This window comes from Scleropages formosus, chromosome 1, assembly GCF_900964775.1.
Source record: "Scleropages formosus chromosome 1, fSclFor1.1, whole genome shotgun sequence".
Taxonomy (NCBI): Eukaryota; Metazoa; Chordata; class Actinopteri; order Osteoglossiformes; family Osteoglossidae; genus Scleropages; species Scleropages formosus.
Window position 1 is genome coordinate 47,855,769 of NC_041806.1, and position 27,540 is coordinate 47,883,308.

A 27,540-nucleotide genomic window follows, 5' to 3' on the forward strand; every position below is an offset into this window, starting at 1 on the left:
ACTGTCAAATATGAGGTCAGACAACAATAATACTAATAATAGTAATTATCCAAGTCCGGCTGGTATAAATCATGGATATTCAGCGGCGTGATTTTGAACTTTTCCTAAAATGAAATATTTTCAATTCGGCGGAACGTGGTAAAAACTCTCCTACTGGCGCTTTTCCTCTCATTTCGTACCTGTGAACGAGCAGAAACGAGTGTTACAACGACAGGACACAACACACCACACGGTCCACAGGCGAAAACACACACCATCGCGGCGCATCCTGCGTCCTCCCCGTCCACGGACCTGTCACGCGGGTCCACGCGGGTCCACGCGGGACCCCCACCGAGGCCATACACCCCCTCCCTTGGCATTCACCGCGTGCCTTAATTGTATGGACATTTAAATCAAGGTCCGCTGTGAACACGACGGGAAGCGGCCTTTTTCCGCGTGGGTCGACCCCCCGCAGAGGAGCTGCCTCGTCGGAACGCCTCGATCGTCCCGTTCGCCCCGCATCCGACGTGCAGCGTGAGCATCCCGCATCCCAGGGCTCCCCGCGTGACCGCCTCCTCAGCACCATCATCGCAGCGCATCATCCCGCATCGTCCCGCATCATCCCACTCGGTGCCCCGACGAGTCCCAGCGCGCGCGCACCTCAAAGTGTCCATATTTAACCCCCGCCTCCAGGTAACAATAACATCAGTGGCCGTGATACCGACAACGGCACAAATACGTTCGCGCGCGCGCAGCGACGTCACTCGTATGAGTGCGCGATGTTACCACCCCATCCGAACATGATAATAGACAGCGCTCTGCGAGTAATAATAATACTCATAATAACAGCGATCAAAAACAAGAAAAACAAAAAAAAAAGAGACGCCGTGTTACTCTACGTTACCCACTGTGTCGCGAGCGCCCGTTCCCGTGAGCACCGCGCTGCCGCGTTCTGCTCTTTTTTTTTTTTTTTTTCTTTTTTTGCTTTCATTTGTGCGTTTTCTCCATCTAAGCGGCCGGGAGCGCGCGACGCTGCGGCTCCGCAGCGCGAGGCCTCGACGGCGGCGAAGGAAGAGCACGGAGGTGTGCGCGCGCGCTGCTGCAGTCGCTCGACTCCCGGGTGATGGTTAAAAAAAAAAAAAAAAAAAAAAAAAAGAGGAGCAGAGGAGGGGGGGGGGGTCCATCTGGCATCTCAACAGCTTTGTCAAGGCGTGCACGCGCCGAAATGCTAATGACCCAGATCGCGCATGCAAAATGCAGCAGAGGTAAGAGAACGGGGAGAGAGAAGGGGGAAAAAAACTGTCAGGCTCAACGCGAGTCACCCCCCCGCCACCCCACCCCGCCCCCTCCCTCCCCCTCTTTATGGGGGTCGGGTGGGGTGCATCGAAAACACCTGCATCGTGAGGGGAACCGGCCACACGGTGCAGGGCGAAAGTAGGAATACCGTGATTTCTAAAAAGCAATTCGGTGGCACCCTGGTAAAAAAAAAAAAAAAAAAAAAGAAAACAGTGTAAATACGATGAGGAGCCGAAACGAGCTCGTGTGCGCGCGCCGAGCGTCCCCCAAAAAGCGGTGCCGGTGCGTAAAGAGAGGAGACAAAGCGGGCGACACAAAGGTGCGGAACTGAATCGGGATGTGCGCGCGCGCACAGCGACACACAGCCAATTAGTCAATTAATGAAAGAAAAGGGCAACAATTAACATGCGATGAACAATAACTCTGACCTCATCTTTCTTGGAATTAAAAAAATAAATAGATACATTATAAGGCACGTCACGTCAGGTATGTTCTAGAACAGCCACTGATTTCCATAGAATTAAAATCTCTCGACAACATGATGAAAGACCCTTTTTTTGGTAAAAACAACAACTCACACACGCTCCATCGCGACGTGTTCCGCGACCGACTGACATTGTCCGACAAAACGGTCCTGATGGGAGCAGCAGGGAAGCTCTGGTTTCCTCATCTCCGCTCGTCGCTCCCTCCTCTTCTCTCCTCCAGCGATGAAGATGCTGAACAAAAACATCCCTCCGCGAAGACGCACATGTCTCATTGTCTGCAGTATTAAAATGAATGAATCGGGGGGAAAAAACCAAACACACTCTCACACACACACACGCGCGCGCGCGCGCGCGCGCACAACACGCGTGTCCCGAAGCAGACAGTGTGTGTTTCCACCATCATCAGGACCAGAGAACATCACAGCCCTTCGGAGGAAACGAGATCTCATGGTCACAATCATCAGAAGAGCAATAACAACAAAAAAAGAGGGAGCAGGAGGACACGTGGACGCGCGCAGCCGAGGCTCGGAGGGATGCTGCGGAGCGGAGCGCAGGGGGAGATGCGCAGAGCTCCACGCGCGCGCGCGTGCGCGCGCCGCCTCGTGCTCCTGCTCCTCATCCTCATCCTCGCTGTACTTCCTCCTGCGCTCTTCTGAGGGCCGTTCAAAGGCGAGCAGCGGCATATGGACCAGTGGGACGAGCTGAAGTGGGACAACCCAGTTCCGTGTCACCCCTTCGCACGCCACGCACACGCGTGACCAAGAAAATAAAAATAAAACATGATGGAAATAAAACGCGCGCATCCGTGAGAGTAATAACCCTCTCAAACCTGTCAACTCTGTTAGGGGGAATGAAAAGGGAACCGTCTTCTGAATTTAACGCTGAGATTTATTTTAAGGGCCACGGTCATGATGCAGAAGCCCCAAACAGGTTCTCAGACGGTAAAAATTGCTGTGTTTGTGGGGTAAAAGCTTGAGAATTTGTATTAATAAGAAGTGACAAAGCTCCCCATCGGCGATGCTCGCACACTTTGATCCGCTCTCCCGGGCAAATACTTTTAAAACAGAATGCAGGCGTACGGCTCCGGCGGCTGCGAGGACTGCACTGCGTTCGTCCCTCTCCGCGTTCCAGCCCGGGGGGTAAACGACACCGATTGCACCGTTCCAGGGACCCGTGCATAGGGTGCTGCGTGGTGGACCAGGCCGTGCTGTCCTATGCAAGGTGTGACACTGCGAGGAACGTGGTGCGGGACACTGTGAAAGATGCAGCGAGGGACACAGTGAAGGACACTATAAGGGACATAGGTGAGGACCACGGCAAGGGACATAATGAGGGATGCAGTTTGGATCATAGTGAGGAACGGAGTAGAAGACACAGTGAGGGACATGGTAAGGAACACAGTGAAGGACACGGTGAGAGATGGTGAGAGCCCCACTAAGGAACACCGTAACGGAGACAATTAAGGACACAGTGAGGGACACGGCGAGAGACCGGTGAGGGACAGGGTAACAGACGCGGAGAGGGACAGAGTGAGGGACGCTGAGCGACCCATTGAGGAACCTTTTGAAAGTACCGGGCGTCCAGGGCACGTGAACTCCTAATGCGTGTCCATATGGCCTGTCATCTGCGCACGCTCCCAGACCCCACCCCCCACCCCCACCCCGAACGCTTTGATTTATTGTCCCGTTTCTTTGCTAATTTATTCGCACTCCAAGTGACAAAGAAGAGGCCTTCAAGAAATGTGAGATGTTCCGTCGTCGCCCGCCGTCGGGTTCCTCCGCAAACAAACAAACCTCCGCTTACGGTCCCGACCTCTCTTTCACATGCCTGTTCTTGGCGTGATTTCGCTCGCTTGCTCCACTAAATTAGAGAGGTCTACAATGACCCCCGGTATGTTTTTTGTTATTACTCACAACAAGGTCCACATCTGCATGTTGTCCGCTGGCATATAACCCACCGCACAGCTCGAGGTCATCACACATCTCCTGGTCCTGTGTGTGAAGCACATTTCTCAATGTCCACATGGGTGCCCTGTCACACTGACACAGGCCATGGCTCATCCTGACCCACTATATATATATATATACACACTCTACATTATTTACATTTATTTGTTTAAGCTGCTGCTTTTCTCCAGAGCAACATACAGTGTTAAGCCACTTACAACTCACCCCTCTGTACAGCTGGGTAATTTTACCAGAGCAATATAGAGTAAGTACCTTGATCCAGGGTACTACAACTGGAGGTGGGATTCAAGCCTGTGACCTTCGGGTCCAAAGGCAGCAGCTCTAATCACTACACTACCAGCTGCCTATAATGCATTCTATCATACTATATATCACACACACAGACAAAGAGGGCGCCCTAAAGAACATACCTTGTTGGATTTAAAATTTGAACACTGACCATTTTTGATCATATAAAGTACTGTTGTCCTCTTCCCTTACTGATAATATTAGTTTACCAAGGTGCCTGCAAAAATAGTGTGTACATCACCGGGAACCTCATATATGATATTGCTTTTAGGGACTCTGAGACTTCTCCTTCATAGCCTGCATGCAGTGTAGGCTGTGTTTCCTATATTTTTCTTATCTGCAACGGGGAAAATGTTAATAAAATGTAGGAGAGAGAACATGTGAAGCCTGCTGTATTTCCCTGTGGGATCTTAAAATCCTTTCTTTAATTCACAGCATTTAAAAAAGACAAATCAGAAGGTTTCCAGTTCGAATCCCATAAGTAATAATAATAAACAAATAAGAGAAAAGGGGAAAGAAGAAAAGAAGATAACTCACAGGTCAGCCTAAATGTGTGGTATATACATAGCTGTATTTATAAATTTTATAAATCTAGCCAAGCTTTGACAATCCCTCATCCAGTTCAGTTGCACAACAAAACTCCAATAAACACAAACATCTGGTGTGCATCTTGACCCAAGATAGGAAAGGTCATTTCCATAAACTGCAGAAAGGAATTGTTACCAGAGAGGTCAAAATCTGACCCGAAGTGGAATACATTTAGTGAATCCCAAAAGAATTGGGCATTCATTTATAAAAATCAAAAACTGTTGTGATAAAAATGAAATCAAATGAACTGAGAGAGACTAAGCACAAGAAGCCAGCTGCTGTAACTACAAATACACACCAATAGTGTGTTCACAATTCCATGTTGTGTTCAAAGGTCTAAAATCTCAATATTTTAGTTTATATATATATATATATATATATATATATATGATAAATGAGTGCTCCAGCTGAAGTGAAAAAATATAGCTATATCTATATTTACATATATCTATGGTTATAAACACTGATGCTGTGATTTACTCATCTGGGGCCTGTTCTATACTGTACAAGTGATTTTATTTACTGCAGTTCTGAATGGCAGGAAAAGATTTGGAGTTAGAATGGAGAAAGTTCCAGAATGATCTACTCATAATTAGTGAATATGTCCTACAAGTGACCATAAAGCACCTTTCCAATTGGACATACCATCAAACCAGGTGATTATCACTGACTGTGTTATTTATTTGATACCCTTGTTCAGGGTATCTTGCAATGCTTGATAATAAACTTGACAAAACTTTACCCATTTATACAAGATATTTTTACTGGAGCAATTCAGGGTAAATACTTTGATGACTGACACTGCAGCGGCAATGGGATTCAAACTGGAAACCCTCTGATTCTGATTTACACTATAGTGCCCACTGCCCTTGAGTCCAAACAACAGGGGTCCTGTTATTGCAGGTAAAACATACCATAGTGAAACAGCTGAGGTTCCCTCATTGGTGAAACCAAAATAGGCTTCGTGCTTCTGAACATTTGAAATCGCAGAACAAATTTTAATTCATTTCCCTCCAAATGGCACAGAAGGTGCCCTAAACAATGAGAGTTAAATTGAACCCCCTGGGGAAGTGAGGGGCACTGCTCATTAACCCTTAGGTTCACAGACGCCAGACACACTTTGTCTCATCCAGGGGGTCTTTTTTGCCACATGCTGTTAAGTTAGAAGTCATGACAAAGACAAGTGACGCGGAGCAGTGAAACGCGTCCACAGATGAACAGCGAAAGGACAACATGTCCCGTATATTGACTACTAGGTCAAGAGCGGAGAGTCCTATTTAAAACGGACCAAACTTTTTATGAACAGGAAGAAAGGGAGTTTGTAAATAGCAGCCCTGCTGCAGAATTGTAGTACTATTTTCTTCATAATAAAGAAAATTATTATTATTGTTGGATTTATAATAATAGTAATAGTTGTCATCATCATCATCAAGAAAAAATAAAAATCTGTCAATATGTCTTCTTAAAATGAGAAAGGTGATTCCTGTAACCGTAAATGTATAAACATAACATCATAGCATCAGTTATGCATAGAATAACCCTCTTAGATGTTTTTTTTTTAGCTTGCACACGAGCTAAAGAACTGTCTGTAGCTGTGAAATATATCTATACTTGAAATGCGAAATTTTGAAAAGTGAATATTCCAGAATAAAACGAATGAAACAAGCTTGAGCGATTTAAACTCGTGACTCAAACTCAGAATGTAACTTCTTTCATTAATTTATCACTTATTTGTGTGAGAAGCTTTAAGTCCAGTGACCAGTTATGCAAAAATTCTTCACGTCTTTGTCTGTTTCAAAGGGAGGAAACCAAGGGCAAAATTACTCAGTGCTTTTGGAAAATTGGCTGACAAACAGCTTTATTAAAGAAGATTCAAGATTCGAGATTTTCTTTGTCACATACACAGTTATACACACATACAAGCTGCAGTGAAATGTTAATCTAGTGAACTCTGTAGACTGTGCAAACAAGACAATACATTTAAAAGAGAAATATATTAAAAAAAACAAGAGAATATAATTAAAGTTAAAAAAAACAAAAAAGAACAAGAGAACAAAAAGAGAGAAAAAAAGCAGGGTAATGAATTAAAGCTAAAATGTAAGAAACTAAAATTAAAATTTAGAGGACAAAAAATGTGCAAGGTATTGAATGTGCATTAATAAAGTGCAACGTGCAGCGAAATGCAAAATAATTTTTACGGTAAATCTTGAATTAATGTCAACGTCCCACAAATGTGAAACCGACAGTGAAGTTTACTTTGGAATCGCAGTTAAATCAGTTAAATCTCAGAACTTTAAAGACGTTGCCTGACCTGACATTGTCTTAGTTTTGCTTTTAATGGGTCACGCTTTTCAAATGTGAGAATAGGCCGAATAACTTGCTTCACAGAGACATAATCGTTCCATCACGGACTTCCTAAAGTGAATTAAATGAACCTTTCGATGCAATTCGTCCTTTGACCAAGAAGCGCCACGATATTCAGCTAGAACATATGCAGGAATGTAAGGCATCCACGAGTGAGGCCTCCTCCGCGGTACCATTATACCGGACAGTTGAAATTATACGGAGCGACAAATGGCCTTTTAAAATAAAGACAGACCCCATTCACTGCTCTCCTGAAATGCCGTTAATTACTATTATTATTTATTAATTTATCTGACCCCTTCTGCAAAGCAGCTGAATATACTCAGTTCCTTATGAAGATCTGCACAGCAGAGTAATTTTTACTGCATCAGTACTGATCAGGGTAGGCACCCTGATCAAGGGTAAGAGTGGAGATTCGAACCCTGGGTTTTTTAGTGCAAGGTGATGGCTCTTAGCCTCCCATGATGCATGAGAACAGTTGCACAGAGCATGCAGGCTGTTTTACATATACAGTGCATCTACATTTATTCATGCAGCAGTGATTTTCTGCAAAGTGATGCACAGTGACTATTTAATGGCATTTAGCACCTTCATCCAAGGTGACTTACAGTGTCGGAAACGCTGCACTAATCTGTCGGCACTCACCGACACACCTCTCGAGTACAGAAACACACCGAGGGCAGTTTAGCCACCGATCTCCCTGAAACACATGCCTTTGGTGTGTGGGAGGAAACCAGAGCGCCCACAGGAAACGCACACGAGCACGAGGGGAACGCGAGAACTCCGCACGGACGTTGAACCCTCGTCCGATCGCGCGGCCCAGGCGGGTTAAATTTCTCCTGCAGCCACAGATGAAGATGTGGGTGTCGTACGACCGCGGCGTCCAAGAAATCCTCTCCTCGGGGGGGTTGGTGACACTGGCGTCCTCCACACACACACCACTGGGAAACTCGCACCAGGTGTGTGTGACTCAGCAGACAGGCAATAGGCGCCTTATTGTTGGCACGAGTTGGACAGCGTAATATATTAAATGACACGATAGCTAATGGTTACAGTTCCACTGCGGTTAATAAATATGCAGGTGGGCTGGACGGGGTCATGGGGGTTAAACAAAGGTGTTGTTTCACACCGAGGGGGGAACTTTTATTCAGTATTACGACCAAACACACCAACATTTCACATATATTTAATGAAGAGTGTCGGTGTCATTAGAGGTCAAGTTTGCAAAGTTTCACAGCCTGTAGCTATGAAGTCAGATGTGTTTGTTTTTTTTTTCTTTTTTTAAAAAAGTACAATAAATACAAATTATTACAGCTTCATTTATCCATCACGCCATTCCTCAACATTGATCCATTAATTCATCCATTCACGCGGGAGTCGCGAGACCTGCTCGGTAACTAAACTAGCTAAGCAGACGTTAAGTAACAGGTCTCAGTTACACAACCCGCGCACTGGGTGCGAAGACCGCGCGGCCGCCGGTCCGAGTACAACGCGCGCGCGCGCCTTCCAACTCCGATGGTCGCGCGACTTCCGCGGTTCTTCGCCTGGCGAGCTTTCATCCGGGACATGGGAGACATGGCGTCCAAAACGCAGCTTCCCAGCAAAGAGACGGCCCTGCCTGGCCGCGCGGCGCCCCTGAGGGTGTCGGGTAAGAGACGAGAGCGCGTGTCACTGACAGTACGTACGCATGTGTTTGCTTGTTTCCTTGTTTGTTCACATTACCGAAGAAACGGGGTGTTGTTTGCGAAACGCAGTTGAGCGCAGCGGCTACATTCAAACGCCATTTGTGTACTTAATAAAAGTTCTTATTACTGTATTATTTTAGCGTGAATAAACGCCTAGGGAAGCCTGGAGCCGTTTCCCGCGGGTTTGTGCTTCTGCGCGCGCGCCTGCTTCCTGGAGACATGTTCTGCGCGCATGCGCACTGGTTCCGCACTGGGACAGAACGGGAGCCGTGGAAGTGGCCGGGACAGTGGTTCTGGAAAGAGTGTAAAAGAACAAAATACAGTCACCATATATTTTTTTTTTATCAGTATATAGTAACACGTAACAACATTATAAACACATGGGAAAAAGTTTAAAGTTTTCTCAGAAGAGCAAACTATATTATAATGCAGTCTGCATTGCTATCTTGCTGCTGGGAGTCTGTGTGTGCGCGCGCGCAGTCCAAGTGACGTAACATAAGGGCACATTGTTATGCTGCGAGGCTACTGGTAACTTCACCTGTCCTGTCAGCACTTCTTCACACTGATGTACTGCATCTCTCTCTATGTTGCACACAAGCTGTAATTTATTCCTTTACATTTTCTGGGAATTGTTAGAAACAGCAGTAATTGACGAGAAGTGAATTGAATTCATACAGTGGTTAGATGTACAAAGATTTGGTAGAATGTACAGTATATGTGCTTTTCTGTACAAATACATTCACATCTTAAGCTTCACACTATTTTTATACCCTTAATTAATCACTGCAGTTGGTATTTATTGCTGTAGATACAGTAATACTAACCTCACTTAGTCCAACACATTTTTCCACATCTGTGCTTTTGCCCAACGTTACTGACAGTGTTAGATTTGTACAATATTGTACATTTGTACATTACAGTGATATACACATTTGTACAGCTGGGTATTTTTACTCTATCAATTCCTGGTAAGTGCCTTGCTCAAGGGTGATACAACAAGAGTAGAATTTAAGCTCAGGACTTTCTGAATGCAAAGTGACTGCTCTTACCAATACACACCCCACTGCCTTAAGATTGCATTGAAAGAACTTTAAAAAAAAGCCTGACATGCTTTGTTTTAACCCCAACTTTCACATCCATCTACAAAGATGAAATTTCTATATGAGTGTGCAGACTATTGACATCCTCTGTAGTTTTAGTAAAACAAATCACTTGTATATTTTATCAATAAATGCTGTGTAATTTATACTACATGATAAAGTACATGGAAAAAGTGCACTTTGTCAAAAAATTATATATATATATATACATATATATAATGCACTATATATTATGTATTTTTGTCAAAAAGCCTGACTTGGAGCATTGTGACTTGGTATGGTCGAGGCTGTGAATTCCTCTGGATTTGGAGTCTGAAATTTAAAAAGGTTAAGACTAAATACAAGATTTCATATGACCCTTGCAAAGTGTGCTCTATTATTTTTTTGTACATTTAATATTAAATCCACAGAATGCGCTGCAGTAATTTTTGTGGTCAGATAAGTAGTATCCACCAAAATTTACCAAATATTGCTGTCTGTTTGCTTGCTACAGTAATCTTAGGAAAGGCCCTAAACCATTTCATAGTGCACTTTTCCACAACCCAGAAATAGCCTGGTATTAAATAAATCCTGTTGAGCAACAGCGTGTTTTGCGCAGGGAAATTTTGGCCAGTTTAAAATAAGTTAACGTGAAACACGAAATCTTTTCAGACATGCATTAGGAGAAAAAATGTTATCCCAAACACTCCATTTGCATTAAAGATTTACCACGTTTTCCTCTCCGGGTGAACAAGTGCGGATGGTGGCGGTAAGCACTAAAAGGCAAACTTTCGGCAGCGGGGAGGAACGGCTGACACAAGTGCTGTTACGTAAAATGGAAATTCGCAGTGAAGAAGAGTGAGGACTGCGGTAATGGAAGTGGTGTCGGCCAGCTGATGCCGGCAGGGAGGAGAGAGAGGGTCTCCGGGAGCAGCCTGGTTGAAAACCATTTGGATGGCATTAAATGTTGATGATGGGAGTGTGAGGGAATGGGCCACCAAAGGTCCTGTGCCGTGTGCGGTCTGGTACCGGTCAAACAGATCCACGGCAACTACAGTGGTGCTTCCGATTGTGCAGAATTCTCTGGATCCCTCCAGGTTGCTGCTGGGGTCGGCGTCATACACTATATGTATCTTATACAGGCTTTGTGAGCCAACAGCCATTTAAAATGCACCTCCTCATTCTAAGACTCAGCACAAAATCATGGTGATCAATCTTGATCTACCACCCCTCACACGTGGATTTTATGCACTTTGCGGCCACATTTGTACGGTGCGCCTTGCTGCGTGCGTGTTTTGCCCGAATATTTGCGTGTGTGTATTGCGCCTGTTTTTGTGCAATGATGCGTGTATTCTGCGTGTCTGCAGCTATCCAGTACAGCCTGCTCTCCGCTTCACCATCCAGGTCTCATAGGATCCATCGAGGCCTTTGTCCACATAACCCATGTTGCAGCCAGCCTGCTGACATGCTGGTATATTATTCTATCAGAGTATCACCATCTTCTTGGTGCAAGTGCAAGGAAATTAAAGCAGTCATCCACTTATACAGTTTTTATTTTTTTCATTTGTCTGATGCTTTTCTCCGGTGCACCTTATGATGCTTTCGTACATTAAGCTCCTTATAGTTGTTTACCCATTTATACAGCTGGGTAATTTTTACTGGACCGATTCAGGGTAAGTAGAGCAAGCCAGGGGAACTAGAGCAGGGGATGGGATTTAAACCTGGGTTTTTCAATTCCAAGGTGATGGTTTTAACCACTATACTACCTGCTGCCCGGGTGCTTTTTGCTCGTAGTCCTATTGTGCTGACACGAGTTTCCCGTGGTAGATGAACTTTTCGTTGGTGCGCCTCTCCGTGTGTGCAGTGTGTACCGTTGCGATGCGGCTCACGCGGCAGCCCCGTGCGGCGGGATGACTACAAGCCACCCGGATTCATAATGCTTCTATTTGAAAATGGCTGTGCGCCAAGCGGCTGGTCCGTTGCTAGGAAACGTATGGGAAACAGAGGCTTTGACAGCAGCACGCGGTGGACGGGGGCGGGGGGGGGGGGAGGTGGGATCCGAGGGGAATGGGGTGGTGGGTGTTTTCAAGGCATTCTGAGACAATGTGCTAGAGGTCATCCTTGATGGAGCAATAGGTGAACAGAAAAGTGAGCGATCAGGATTTTTCTCTGTGTTCCAGTGTCTCTAAAACTCAAATTCAAATACAAGAACAAACAATAATAGCTATTACTTTCACAGACGGCTCAATGACTCATACAAATGTAGATTTTTTTTATTTTTTATTTTATTTTTATAAATAGGCACGGAGAAATCTGAGCCCAGAAATTGAGCTCAATGCTGTACGGTGTGACTGAAATCAGCGAACCCTGTGTTTTTGAAAGACTGAAATTTTGTTTAATTTTGTCATGATGCATTTTCAGTGCTCCTGCTGGGTGCCGGGGATTAAACTGCTGGAGCAGTGGCTGGAGAGGTAAAAGGCAAGAGCTCTTGAGTGCTCTGTCTGTAGGACATTTCCAAAAGGAAATGCGTGAGTATAAGGAAGGAGAAGCTCTCCAATAGGGAGTGAAAAAGAACAGAAACATTTGGCCCCTTGGACAGACGGTGACTTGCTGGAGAAACCTTAGACCCTTTGCTGCAGAAGCCACTCATTTAGGTTGCTTTGCTCAACGGTTGCCACCCAAGACCCCAGGCTGACCACCTTCATTTCTGAGTGGATTCTCGCTCTCCGTTCTTAAAAGTCAAGCAGCCAAAGCTATAGTGTCTGAACCTTCACCTTAATCGGAACGCCAGCGAATCTAAATGATTTGGACTGTAAGCGCCAGTCGTGGGATCAGATTTCTTTTTGCTACGTCTGTTCTTGTGTGTTATGGAAAAAGTGGTTGAGTCTGAATTGGCGGAAAATGTTGGATGAGGCGAGAAGATTCGGTCAAGCTGAGAAAAGAAGGTGTTTTTCCTGATTTCCAGAGGCAAGCAGGTCATACTCAAGGGAGAGTCAAGGGTCAGAGGGTTGAGATGAGTAGATGTAAGACACAACGGGACAATGGTGCATGAAGAAAAACGGCCACCTCGTACAACCGAACTGGGAATTGTGTGCTCCTCGTGTGAGTTTCAAGAAAGTAAGCTGTAAAATTTTAAGCAAAATATTAGATTTCATCCGTTGTTAGAATGCGTACGACACGAATGTGCCCGGTATTAAATTTGGCTGATGGGAGGGGTGCACAGAGTTGCGCAGGACATGGGTCCAGATGAGAGGCGGATCGTTGAGTAAATGATCGACTTCCGCACCGAGATACTTGGAAGCATCAGCACTATTTCGCTTCTCTTCTCTGTGGAGTTTTGGCATTTTATGCATTTTCTCAAAATTGATGGAACCAATCACAGCTACCCAGGCTTTCATTGTAGACCTTTGTATATCTATTCTTTCGTTGTGCCTTCCCAGTCTTCTTTACCAGACAATGTCTGATTCGAAATGCAAGTAAAATTTTGAGCACATTCTTTAGGGTTTACTAGAGAAAGCCTAATATTGTGTTACTACACATTCTTTTTCTTACACTGGAAAGATGGTAATATTCAGGTAACTGTCAGGTGATGCACACAAGGGATCTGGGACACAGCGCTGTGTCCGCAAGAGAAATGAAGGATCACCCACGCAGTCCTAGGGCAAAGCGGAGGCGGAGCTAATTTTGCCCTTTGGTTTCTAAAATACAGTTTCAGTATTATGTTAAACATGTTTTAAACATCCCCTTTAAAGGCACTTCTGTTTGGGGGAGAAGAATAGATGAAGTAAGAAATGCCTTTAAGAGAAATTGACAGCCAATCAAGCGAGCACCTCTGTCCTTGCTATTCTTGTGCCCTCCAGGAAGAGACGCACAGATGCCATGCCGAAGTCTGTAGGGGACCGAAAACGGAGCTGGTGGCACGTTTCTGCCAGGAGATGGGTTAGGTGGCTGGGGCGATGTGTTGGAGAGTTGGCACTGTCAATACGGGGGCCGATGTGCACCCGCCCCCCCCCCCCCAAAAAAAAAAAAAAAAAAAAAAAAAAACGGGAATGGGAGGTGGGGGGGGGGGTGTCTTGGCAAGCGGTGAATAGACTTCCTGGCGATGAAATGAAAGCAAGGCTGGCTGCTGGACATCCAGCAACCCAGTGGGAGAAGGGTGAGGGAGACCCAGAGGAAGTGTCTGGGTTAGGGTGGGAAATGGTTTTGGGAGTGTTCGCGAAGGTGGGGGGGGTGAGTACAGGGGGTTGAGAACCACACGTGTGTGTGTGTGTGTGTGTGTGTGTGTGCGCGCATTTCTGGGGGGGTGGTGGACGGTGAGGGTACATGGGCAGGAGGCGAAGGACGTCGTGATGTGCCGCGAAGTGGCACTAAACCCGAAAATTTTATTTGAGGTTCGTTTTGATCAGTTTGCCCAGATTCTGCTTTTTCTCTCCTTTTTTTTTTGAGGGTGGGTGGGGTTGTGGGTGGAGGGGGGGGGCGCAGACACACAGACTGGCACTGGCTGGAGCGCCGCCAAGCCATCACGGGAAGGCTGCCATGCCGGGAGAGCGAGCGGAGAGGGAGAGGAGGAAGAGAAAAAAGCCAGGCGAGACTTGGCAAGGATGCGCTGTACCTCCCTTTGTCTTGCGCTCCGCTTTGCGCTGAGGAAAATCCAAAACACCAAGGGTGTAAGAGCTCTGCTTCAACGCTGAAAAACAAAACCCAAACAAGGCGAACCAAAAAAAAAAAAACCGACTAACTACTCTGAAATATTTCAGGGAGCAGGAGGGCGATGGGTGCGATAAACGTAGCTGATATGCAGTTCACCAAAGGCTCCAGCAAAACCACTGTTTGTTTAGTTTTGCTTTTTGTTGTTGTTGTTGTTGTTCCTTAACAGAAGCGAGTCGCTTCAGCCAAGAAAGGAGCATATTGTCAAAAACTCTTGCTTTTTGTCAGTTTATAAGCGAAGCGCACAGCAGCTGTCTGTCTGGCTTTTTTGGAAACAGAAGGAGCTTCCATAAATGGGTCTTGGTCTTCAAGAATAAGGAACTGCTGAATCCAAACAAGTGTCAAGGAGAAAAGTTTGCTGTTTTCATTTGTCGGGCTGATGTTCTCGCAAGCTGGATTCTTGGAAGTTGCTTTCGCCCTTTCAAACTTTGGCGATCGTCAGGTATAAGCTCTTCACCCAAGCAACAGGTTCCGAGGGGGACGACTGGCGGTTTGGACCCAAAGCGGGCGTGACCTCGCCTCAGACCGTGCATCTTCTCCAGCCCAGACATCTTCTCAGAGGAACCCAACACTGTTTCAAACTGTTGAAGCACAGCTGCACTCACTCGCTTGTGGAGTCCATTGTAGAAGTATGCGAAGATGATTTTTTCCATGTCTTGCCATAACAGGGACAGAAGTAAGAGTTGTGCCCCGCCGGCGAGACATCGCTTGCAGCCGAATGGCCGGCGGACTTCGGTCGGTTCGTTGTTGTGCTACGTCTACCTTTTGCGGTTTCTCGCGGGAGAAATGGCTGCTGTCAAGAAGGCCCGAATGGCTTTTCCTTCTGGTTACAATTTTATATTTAAATGCATGTATATTTTGTTGGGAGACAGACTGTTCAGACCCGCAGAGTAGGATCCTGACATCTGGTTTATGAAGATTCTGGTAAGTTGCTCGTCTTCTCTGAAAGAATAGAGATCTTTGGTCCCGCGATAGAGGAAAAGACTGAGGAGTTTCCGTCACGGTTTGTCATAGTCCACCACACATCTCTGACTACAGTGTTGTCCTGTAGTGCTTCATGTGTTCCACCACCAAGAGGAAAGCACTTGTGATTGGGTGGAAAAAGGACTGTGGAGCTCTGGGTGGAGGGGAGGAGTAGGACCTCACAGCTGGGGGAGGAGGTAAGGACTTGAGACAAGGTCTTGTGCCACTCCAGTGTTTTTCATCATTCGTACTTCGAGGTACCATTATTCTATGTTTTTTTTTTTTTTTTTTCCTTTTGGGGCCGATTTTACTAGGGAGGTGGTGTTTGTTCTCTTCAAGCAGTGTGTTTCATCATTTAGGTGCTTCGACCTTCATCTCAACCCCAAAACAGTGGTTCTCAGCTGCCCTTGAGAGCTTCTGTTTCTGATGTGTTTTTTTTTCTTTTTTTGGTTTCCCTCCCTCTCTCTTCCTTCTTGGCACTTGATTAATTACCATAGTGGTTGCAATGTAATGGAGACATTAGATTTTGGTTCCCAAGGTTCCCCTTGAACCGGTTCCAACGCAAATTAACATTCGCCACGCGCGCTATGTTGGACTTCAGGTGTCGCTCACTAGATGGAAAGGAGTTTGTCGCAGGAGCGCGTGATACGCTCCCGTACCTGTGTGTTCGATCCTCTCTTGATTGGTGAAATGCCGAGAGCTGTTTTGGTGTCCTGAAGTTTATTGCAGAAACCTTTTTAGCGCGTTTTAAGTAAGTCGAGGTAGCCGAAAGCGAGCAGGGGCTAACGCTCCACCGCGATAAGGTAAATTAGGAGACGCCGGTTCAAATAACTCTTGAATGGGGACACCATGTGGAATTAATCCGAGGTTCTTTAGCTCAGAGGATTCTGCTCTTTGTGGGTTAGAGTAATATATTGGTTTTATGTTAGGAGCTGCAAACCTTAGCTCGTGATTTAACACAATGACCTGCAAGTTGGACTTTGCATATCGAGGTTTGTTTACATCAAATTGCGTCGACAGTTGCATCGGTGTTTAAGTGGCAGCAGTCAGCGTAGTGGGCAGAGCTGATACCTTGTAACCTAAAGGATCTCGGTTTGAACCCCACCCTCTGCTGTGGTACCCTTAGCAAGGTACTTACCCTCAATTCCTCCAGTAAAAATTACCAAGCTGTTTACCTGGGTAAATGATTGTAATTATCTTAACACTGTATGTCACTTTGAAGAAGAATGAATGTGTAAATGTTTTCGATTTGTGGCTGTCGCTCTACTCGATATATGTCTTGCCCTTGGGCCATAAAGCCTTGTAGGAGAGGAATGATGTTTTACTGGACTCCGCATCAGTTTTTTGGCAAATGTTCCGCCTGCAATTTGCTTTGCTCGGTACATATTTGTTAGTGTTCTGTGATGTAAGTGTGACTCATCCTTTGGTTTAAGGCAGTCTCCCTATTTACCTTAAACATCTGCATCTTAATCAGTTGGTCTGTAGACACTTCATTGGACTGCATTTGTTGATATGCGGAGTTTTCTTGTGCTGCCTTCTGTACGTTTTGTATTGAACACGTTGCTCACACCGTTGGCTTTCTTGCTAAATCAGAAGTATTTTAGACATTTGTAGACACTGGATAATGTTATTAAGGATGTGAAACTGCAATCAGGGTATATTCAAGGACATATTTGTTATTGGGGAGGAGGTAACTAATCCTGAACCCCGTGGCTCAAATTCTGCTCTTTCAAAGCCATTTTCATTCTTCCAGTAGCTGTAGTGCTTGTGTTGGTTTTACAACTAGGTACCCCATTCATGTGTGTGGATCGTGGACTGTGGGATTAAGGGATGGGGTCCAGGATGTCCCACTTAGGCCTTCCATTACAAATTTGCTACTTTGGAGAAGCACAGTGAACAGCCTGGTTCTGAAAACCCATTCGTATGGATGTAACACCCATCCAGTGCTGATTCAGACCTGACAGATCTGTGGAAGCTGCAGAGACTCTATTCCCATGATGACAAATTCGCTGTGCGCTCCGTTTGTACTCGACACCAGAGCGTGTGAGAAGAGCGGAGTGGCAGCTGCTCTCTGTTCTGAATATTTTGTTGTCACTCTGCTCTGTTTTTCATGTTAAAATCTATGCGCTCCACTCTTTAGAAGCTTCTGGCTCACATCCAAAGAGTCTCCATTCTGCTGTCGCATTAGACCATTTTTTTAATAGTGTTATGAAAATGGAAAAAACGGTAAAGATCTTATTGTATATTGCCTCACTCTTTAAATTTGGTAATGGTTGGAAAAGTAGGTGGAGAAACAAGAAGATGACCAGCGACCAGATGGATGGTCTCAGTTGCATCAACGATGGACACAGCGCTTTCTAATCTAAGGATACAAATCCTTCTATAGGCTCACCATCGATGTGGTAACAAGGTTTTAATATCAACTCGGTAACTCTAAACAACAACTCAAATTTAACAAAATTAACTTGCAAGACATTTAACTTTTAAGTTTTTCTTCATTCCGTCTTTTCCAATTGTGGTAGTTAGATATCTGTTTAATATAAGATAACTGGCCGAATAACATTAAGGTAAAACTCTAGAGTGAAGTCAGAGTTCTTAGAACGACACCTTGGGTTAGTCTGCAGCCAGCAGGAGCCCTTTCCAGGCGCTGCCATCACTACGTGCCACCGGAGTCATTAATGACATGCAGTCTGTCAAGAACAGCATGGACTCTATTGTTCCCTTGGTATCTGCAGATTACTATCATCCTGGAGATCTGGAAGCAGTGAACATTATTACGTGGCTTTATAGATGATGTCCAGATTCACTCTGGATCACGTTTGTATATTTTGCACTAAGAAACAATACCATGGTTCCTTAAGTTCTGCCATGCGGTCTAACTCTAACCCTTTTGAAAACGCAAGTTTCCTATACCTCTCATGATATCTACCGTAGAGGTAAAAATCATGAACGGTATAGGAAGCTTGCGTTTTCAAAATGTTGTCCATGCTTTCCCATAACCGACCTCTTTTGTCCACATCTACACCTTCACAATACCTTGAATAGCGCATTCCAGAGTGAAGCTTCCATGGCTATAGGCGGTTACCCTTGAACGATTAGATACACTTAAAATGAGGTGAAAGAGTCATCATCTTCCTGAATTAATGATGCAAAAGACTGATGGTGAAAAAATGAAAAAGCAATCCATCCGGTAGCAGAGGCAGCCACAATTTTGATCGTACAATGCCGCAACAACTGTCAACGTAGTTTACTAATAGCTGCCAAAAGTGATTTTCAGTGATCCAACTTATTAATCATATGACTGATTACTCCTGTTCAAAATATAAGGAATATTCTTATGAAATGCCAGAAATGGGTTAGAGGTTGTACGCAGAGGAACTGTTATGGAAACACAGGTTTTGAAGATTGATCAGTAGAATGTGGAGTCACAGTAGATACTGATATATTGTAATCAAATGAAGGATCATGAACAATATTTAACAAATTAAAGGTTATTCATTAATGTTTAATTCTTCTTGTGGTATAGCAGCTTTGTTAGTTGAAGAATTTTCTGTAGTGGTCCTTCTCAGGGTGAAAATGAAGTGTTTTTAAGAAAACTTTTTTCGTTCCTCGTGGGAGAGGCCACTACAACCACTGAAAGGAAAGAGCGTCAAAATGTGGAACCCTTAGAGAAATCTCACTTAGCTGTTACTGTGAATGATGGAGGAATCGTGACCCAACCCTCAGGGAAAACTCATCTGGCCGTTGCTCTTGAAGAAGGAGAAATCTAGAAAGCCTAGGAGAAACCTCAAAAAGTCACCCTTGTGAAGAAATGAGGAATCTGGACACAGTATTCAGAGAAACCTCACATAGCTTTCGCTGTGAAGGAAGAAGGAATCTGGACCCAAGCTTTACTGAAACCTAAAACAACAGTCAGGGTTGTGAGGAAATAAGGGATCTGGACACAAAGCTCAGCAGACCTTCACAGAGTCATTGCTGCGAAGGAAGGAGGAATTTGGACCCAAGCCTTTGAGAATCTTGTGAATCTCGAGGAGAAACCGGTTTGTCTTCTGCCTAGGGAGAAGGGGCAGGAAGATTTTCACTTGACATTTTACAGCTTTGATGGATCTGGATTTAGATGCCAAAAAAATGTATTTATATGATGTCTTTAGCTGGAACAACGTTGTCCCCTTTTTTGCACTATGCAGTGAGTGGGTTGCTTTAGCATAATACATCAGACTTTTTTGTTTGTTTCTCGTTGTGGGAAGAGATTTGAATTCGAGGGACTGATGGCAAAGCACCACTTGTGAGATCCCACAGTGGAGCAGCAAGCTTCATTCCAGCGGTCAGCAGAACCCCATAGCAACAGGAGCAGCATGGCCATTTTGTGAGAGGATTTAAAAAAAAAGAAAGAAAAATCCGCTTGTGTTGCCTACCGTGCTAGCAAAGCGGCCGACTGGAATTCTCGATGTCATTACGTAACGTGCCTCATTAGAGCAATGACTTGAGATTCCTCAAGGCCCGATGGGGGCTTGGAGAAATGCCTGTGCTCATCGTAAAAGCCCCGACGTCCCAAACGGAGCCGCGCGCAAATCGGAGCGCGGCGACCGCGCCGCTAGGCCTGCTTTCTTCCGCATGCGCAGTTAGATGCTGATGAAGCCCTTTTATTTTATTTTAATAAATAAATGAATAAAAGATATTGAAAGTTTGTGAAAGGAAGTAACATGCTCAGCTTGATACAGACTTACACACTATACAGCACCCTGCTGTACGTTGTGTTGCAGATACATCTGTGTTTGTGACCGTGTTTTACCGTAAGGCACTTCTAATCCCAGACATATTACCCTTTACCCACAAAGGGATGTATTTTAACTCACAATCAGAAGTTGCTAAAACAAAAATGTGCATTTATTTAGCAGACACTTTTCTCCAAAGCGACTTACAATGGATACTATACAGTGTTACTAGCCCACACACCTTATTCACCGCGGTGACTTACACTGCTAGATACCCTACTTACAATGGGTCAGTCATCCATACATCAGTGGAACACACACACACACTCTCTCTGTCACTCACACACTATGGGGGAACTTGAACAGCACATATTTGGACTGTGGGAGGAAACCCACGCAGACACGGGGAGAACGTGCAAACTCCACACAGACCGAGCGGGGATCGACCCCACGTCCTCTCGCACCACCCAGGCACTGTAAGACAGCAGTGCTATTTGCCGTGCCACTGTGCTGCCATATGAGTACAATTTAAAATTTTATTTGAAGAATATTATGTTGGGGGATGCGATGGCATGCCAGGTTTTGCCAGTGCCCACTGTGTGTTTGATCTGGGGTTCGAGTCCCACCTAGGGTGCCCTGCGACAGACTGGTGTCCCATCCGGGGTGTTTCCCCTCCCCCTCCAGCCTTGCGCCCTGTGTGTCCGGGATAGGCTCCGGCTCACCGCAACCCTGCTTGGGACAAGCAGTTGTCGACATCAGTTGGTATTTTGTATGTTTTTTAATCCACTTGCTGCTGCGAATCTCATGTCCCGGATCATGGCACACAGTCGAAACTAGACAGCTGTACGTTTAGGGGTGGTCAGATATTTTGCTTCTGTATCCTTACCGGTTGCTCTTGGGCAAACTAACTGAGAAATCGTAGGGTTTTAAATTTCTGAGTTCTCTTTGTTTTGTTTTGCCGGATGTTTGCGGAAGCAGGTCAGGTGTGGAATGTTCCTGAGAAATTTTGGCGGAATTCCTTCACGCTCAAAGCTCTCATAATGCCTGCGAGCTGTGATAAAGAACACCGTAAATCCACTATTTTTCAAATAAAGAAATGTGAAAAGACAAGGTCAACCTCGATGGGAACTTTTTGGTAATTTAAAATTAGTTTTAATGTAAATCGGAGTTAATAAAAATATTAAACATAAATCAATATGAAAAGTCTTATAAAGTATTTGTATTTAATATAGCTGATTTTTTACATAACCAGACTATGAAATAAATTGAGGGACATGTTTTATTAAGCTTTTATAGATTTTCTTTTTTTTTTTTTTTTTTTTTTTAAAACTTTGTTTTGAAGAATTTTTAATTTTAATGTGGTTTGCAGTTATTTTAAAAAAATAAAGGTTTCTCACATTGATGGAGTGGCCTCACGTCCAGCATCTATCCTCAGTCGTGTCCCGTCTTTCAGGGACAGGTATCAGTCACGGCGGCGCTGCATTGGACAAGTGTTCTTGGCAATGAATGGATGGAATTGGTGGTTACAAAGTATTTATTTATTTTTTTCAAATTTATTATAACTTTAGCCTAGGTTTTTAGAGAAACAACCTTGTTTAGAGCTGAAGCGGCATATGTGTCTGTGTACTATTCAGGTTTTATATAAGTGTCTTTAGAGTTACAATTTAGTCGTATTATGAAAATATTAAATGGGCAGCATGGTGGCACAGCGAGTAAAACCGCTGTTTCACAGCGCTTGCGTGGTGTGAGAGAACGTGGGTTTGATCCCCGCTCAGTCTGTGTGGGCTTCCTGCAGGTGCTCTGGTTTCCTCCCACAGTCCAAAGACATGCTGTTCAGGTTCCCCCATAGTGTGTGAGTGACAGAGAGAGTGTACGTGTGTGTGTGTGCCACTGATGTATGCATGAGTGACATGTTGTAAGTAGTGTATCTGGCAGTGTAATTCACCATGGTGAATAAGGTGTGTGGGCTGGTAACACTACATAGAGTTCATTGGAACTTGCTTTGGCAAAGAACGTATCCTAAATAAATAAATGTAAATTTTGCATTTATTTTTAGCTGAAACTTTTCTCCAGAGCAACTTAAAACATTAAGCTGCTTACAACTATTTACCAATTTATACATCTGTATAATTTTCTGGGACAGTTTAGGGTGAGCACCTTTCCCAAGGGTGCTGCAGCAGGAGGATTTGAACCTTGGATCTGACGGAAGCAGCTCTAACTATGGTTTGCCCCCAGCAGGGGTCAAGTTTTCGTCCCGGTTATGTCCCTAAATTGAGAACACAGGGTATTGGCTAGAAAGCCCTAAACCGAAGCGATACCTAGAGGTTGATCGGAAGGGCTGTGTTTCCCTGTGATTTTTTTTTTTTTTTTTAAATCTGCACTTCACAACATTTATGTGATAACACAATGGGGACGTGTAAAATCGAAGACTGGAAATAGATGCTGAGAAACGGAATAAAACTGACAGTAAGCGATGCGATCCGACGGGGTGTGAAGCCGAGAGCGACTTTGCCTCTGGAGCGAACTCGCGACACCAGGTATATGTTGCACAGGGAACGGAAAGAATCGATCTGGTTGCGAGTCCCATGGTTCTGGACCGCCTTTCTACCCCGCTTTACTGTTAGGGCTGCGAGCGTCAACTCGATCCGAGTGCCGGCACAGGTCGAGATTGGGAAGTGGGCTGGGAATGGGGGGGAAAAAAAAAAAAACAAGGTGGAAATAAGCCCCACCCTGCCTTCAGCCACTGTACCGCACCCCTCTACCCTTCACCTTCACCTTGCAGACCGTCTCAGGCCCTTGAGCAGCTTTTTAGTCTTTTACCAGTGCTGGGTGAATTGCAAAGAGGATCACAATATGTCCAGGCCTTTGCCATTGAATAGGATCAGGTCAGGTTTTTGGAAGGGGGATGGGTGTGGCTGCAGGAGATGGGGGGGGGGAGTTGCAATATGCCTGCATTTCAGAAGTGCATCATTATGAGGATGGGGGGGGTGTCTGTGGAGAGGTACCCCCCCCAACAGCCTCTGTGAATTGGTTGATGATGCTGGGCAAAGCTGATGCCATCATGACTGTGCACAGGTGGACTTTGAAGCCACATTTAGTGCGATTCTCAAGTACAGCGGTCATCACAGGGGTGATTAAATGTCAAATTATATTTCAGATTTCTGTGTTTTTTTTTTTTTTTTCCCTCCCCCCTCCATTCGCGGTGTAACTTTAAAGTGATTTCACTGTTTCTTTTTTTTTTTTTTCTCCCCCCTTTCTTCATCTCTCTTTTTTTCCTCTCTCTCTGTCGCTCCCCCATCCTCCACTCTCTGCTGTGATTGGCTGAATTAACTCTGCAGCCTCCCGCTGTGAATAATTACTTTGGATCCAATGCGGATCTCGTTGCGCTCGCTCGCTCTCTCTCTCTCTCTCTCTCTCTCTCTCTCTCTCTCTCTCTCTCTCTCTGCCCCCCCCCGCCCCCTTTACTTTTAATGTGCACACTCACGGACACGCACACACGCATACAAACAGGCGCTCTCCCTCTGTACCGTGGGCCAAAAGGCTTTATTGAAATGCAGGCATTGTCCTCGGCAGCTGGTCGATCAGCAGTGAGGGGCCTGGTGGGGAGGTGCCCAGCTGAAGGGGCCGTGACTTTGGTTCGGGGGGTGGATGGCGGAGGGTGCACGTGCAATCTGTCCTCCGTCTCCCTCCCTGCACACCCCCCCATCTCCACCCCCGGATACCACTCTCAGGTGTCGCGCTTGTCTCATCCTTCTCGTGCCGCCCCACAAGGGCTGTAGCCGTGGCCAGCTGAGTGCTAGGTGGTGGATTCCGGGGTCCGATAGGATGACTGAGGGGTGAGGAAGGGTGTAGCCACACTAAAACTGTCAGGACTGTCGTATATGAAGAATGAAGATGCCCCCACCCCCAGTGCAGTTTTTTTACACGGTGTACGCTATCTCCGGAGACGCCTGGAGAGCCCTTGTAGCGGCCTATGCCCCAGGAGGGGTTGAAGGCGTTGATGATGATGATGATGATGATGATGACGACGACGCTATCTCCATGTCTACCCCTTCTTGGCAAAATCAGGGAGATTATTTCCATCCTCTGGAATGTCCGGCAGGGCAGGGCACCGGGACGCCGGGTACGACGACGCACCTCGAGCACCCCCGGCATGCGCCGGGTCCCTGTTGTAGGGCGGTCCAGCCGGCTTCACCTCGTCCCGGAAGCAACCGCCTCCTTCGCGCGGCTGTTCGCCGCAGCGTGTCGATACGCAAAACGGCTCGAGGAACGGGGAAATTAAATTTTTCCCTACATTCGCCCGCAAATTGAGCTGCCTGTCATTCGAAAATAGAACGGCGAGATGTAAAAATATTGATCCCAGGGCAAAACCCGAGTCCTCCTGCCCGCACCCTTGTACAAGGTCGCCGCACCTGCTGCCGTTCTTATGGCTTCAGTCGAGACTAGGAAGTAACTGATTCTGTATCATGAATATTCATGTTGTTGTCTCGCTCTCTGCGGTTAATTTGAGTAGCTCGTGCATCACATTATTTATTACTTAGCCGACGGCTCACCGGGGCAACTAATGTGCCATATACTCTGTACGTGGTGCATATGCCCACGACTGGATATTTTCTGAATTTCAGGTTGTTTAATTGATATTTGCAATCCAGTTAATTACATTGCTAATTGGGGTACCAGTTGAATCGGCAACCTTCTGGCTACTGCACCATTTTCTTAACCTCTATAGACCCCATTAATGTAGGAACATGGTTTGTACATGGTTTCAAAACTAGGGTGAAAAGCACAGTGGCCAAACATCCCAAAGACCAAGTGGAGCGGAGAGGGTTGCCTTCCTTCAGAAGTTCCTTTGGAAGGGAAAACGCACGTCAACCGTGCATGTTAGTTGATCCGGTGGCGAATTAAATTTCATTACGCTGTAACGCAATCCTGGATCGCTACCTACTTCGCGTAACGGCATTAGCGGATCGAGGCACAGCTGGACCATTTTGCATGGTATTGCGGCGAGCGGGAGGAGGCCTTTCGCTGGCTTGGGAGGGTGCTTGCCCAGGGTAATAACGGCAGTGCTTCATTTGCATCGCGTCTGCTTCAGCGGTGTTAGTGAGGATGGCATCCTTATTACTGTTTTTTATTAAAGCTTAGAAATGTGGAAGCGCGGTGGGACCGTGCCTGGTGATCTCATGTCGTGAGCTTCGCCAAACATCAGATTTGTCAGCCCATGGTGGTGTACTTGGTATAAAGCCTTGGAAGTGACTTGGGAGAAAGAGGACCCTATGGCTCCGTGGGTGAACGCCCTGGATTGGTAGAGATCCATCTGGTGGAATAATTTGCTGTCTGACTATTACGGTTCAATATGTTCTGTAAATTGTATTTGTGAAGGGTATGGGGGCAGGGTTTGGAAACAACAAAGGATGTACTGGAGCATTTTGGAACCCAGGTGGGAAGCGTTTGAATAATATGACACACGCGTACCAACATAGCATCACGGACAGAAGTCTAAAGATTTTTGACACCCTATGGCTTTTGACCTATCGTTCACATTGAGAGCGTGACTCCAGTGCTCACTGCTTCGCATACCCAGTATGTTTGCTCAGTACGCTATGAGAAACGGCTAAGGTGGAGCTTTGAGATAACAGGACGGCGTTATCCTCAGCGTGGATCAACAAAGGAGAAATGCCTCGAAAGGCAGCTGGTGGGTGCTTCTAACACAATTATCTTTTTAATTGGCGTAATTACAGGTAGAGCAGTCTGCAGTCGACCGTCCATTATTCTGCAGAAGAACACTGGATGATTGCGCGACTTGGAGGAGGCATCTTTCATCTGCCATTTTCTGCTGTGCTTCACAGCAGCAAAACCACAGAGACATCCTCGCCCAAGATGAGCTTTTATTTTTAAGCCTGAGCCGATCCACTCATCCAGTCCCTAGAGTTGTCATCTTCACTGTCCGGCTACTCCTTGAGAAGCTGTCCTCCTCATTCCCCCAACTCTGGGCCCAGGGGTGCTGACAGTGGAGAAGTAGAAGACAACTAGGCTCCTTTCTGTGTTGACAGTTAAAGAAGACCTGTCTGGATGCTTTCTCAAAGCTGCATGTTGGTATTTCAAACATTACTCTTTTTTTTTATGTGAGTGAGTGCATGATTTTTTACATTAGAAGAACATTATGTGGGTATCTGAAGTTAAATTGTTCTTTAACTATGAGGTCATAATGGGGGGGGGGGGAATGAATTCATGGATGGCTGTTTATTTGATGCCTTCTGTTCTGTGGCTTCCAGAGTCTACAGTCCTGGAGAGAGCAGAGGGTGAGACCTGCTGGTGCCACAAATGTTGCTGCATGTGACAAGCTGTGTGTCTCTCTGCTCACATGCTTTATCTGCCCTCTAGTCCTCACCTCTAACTTCTAGCCATTTTTTGCCATGTCGCTTGAGGACTCAGATACACATATGCATATATTTGCATACATACATTTATTCATTTAACTGGCACTCTTTTCCAGTCCAACATGCAATGTTAAACTCCTTACATTCATTTACATATTTAGCAGACACTTTTCTCCAACACAACTTCCAATAAACTCTATGTAGTGTTATCAGCCCACACACCTTATTCACCATGGTGACTTACACTGGGTCACTCATCCATACATCAGTAGAACACTCACTCTCTGTCACACACACACTAGGGGTGAACCTGAACAGCATGTCTTTGGACTGTGGGAGAAAACCAGAGCACCCAGAGGAAACCCACACAGAGAGAACATGCAAACTGCACACAGACTGAGTGGGGATCAAACCCACATCCTCTCACACCACCCAGACACTGTGAGACCGCAGCACTACTTGCTGTGCCACCATGGTGTCCATTTATGCAGCTGGGTAATTTTACTGGGACAATTTTCAAAGTACCTTGCTCAAGGGTACTACAGCTGGAGATGGGATTCAAACCTGTAACCTTGGGGTCCAAAGGCAGCAGCTCTAACCACTACACTACCAGCTGTCCCCTACACACATATATGCTCTATTTGTTCCTGTACAGTCACTGTTTCTCTCAGTTTGGTAGCACGGTTCTCCCACATTATTAGCTATCGTGACCATGAAGTGACTCCGTAGTAAATTCATCTTGCAAAAAAAAAAAAAAAAAAAAAATCTTCCAACCCCTCACACTATTCCCCACCTCCCATTATTGTCAAATCTTTTTTCTCAGCACAAGAGATGCCAGCTAATGGATTTTCCCATTCTTCACTGGATCCACTGAGTGATGACTCTCTGGGCTGTTCTTAAACTTGATTTACAATTAAATGCAGTCAGGCTATTTTCTAATGACAAGGAGCTGAGCAGGTTTTATTGCACTGCTGCGCTGTGTTATTAACCCACCTCCCTGTTTCTTTCCTCCCTGCGGGATGTCCACAATGCTTTGTCCCGTTTTTC

At 45.5% G+C, this 27,540-nt stretch overlaps 1 protein-coding gene across 9 annotated transcripts in view; it reads left to right on the forward strand.

Moving 5' to 3' along the window:
- The first annotated feature begins 8,398 nt into the window (after nucleotides 1–8,398).
- The window catches only part of msraa (methionine sulfoxide reductase Aa), a 52,984-nt gene continuing 33,842 nt past the window's right edge, over nucleotides 8,399–27,540 (forward strand). For 2 of the 9 annotated variants that reach the window (XM_018736961.2, XM_018736963.2), the window contains exon 1: nucleotides 8,399–8,615. In XM_018736961.2, coding sequence (XP_018592477.1) covers nucleotides 8,483–8,615 — 133 coding nt within the window. In that variant the 5' untranslated portion in view covers nucleotides 8,399–8,482. Of the gene's footprint in view, nucleotides 8,645–13,866; nucleotides 13,888–14,222; nucleotides 15,363–15,489; nucleotides 15,599–16,185; nucleotides 16,205–26,128; nucleotides 26,206–26,396; nucleotides 26,416–27,540 lie in introns of those variants that run through there. The other 7 variants (XM_018736965.2, XM_018736966.2, XM_018736962.2 and 4 more) reach the window with 7 other exon arrangements.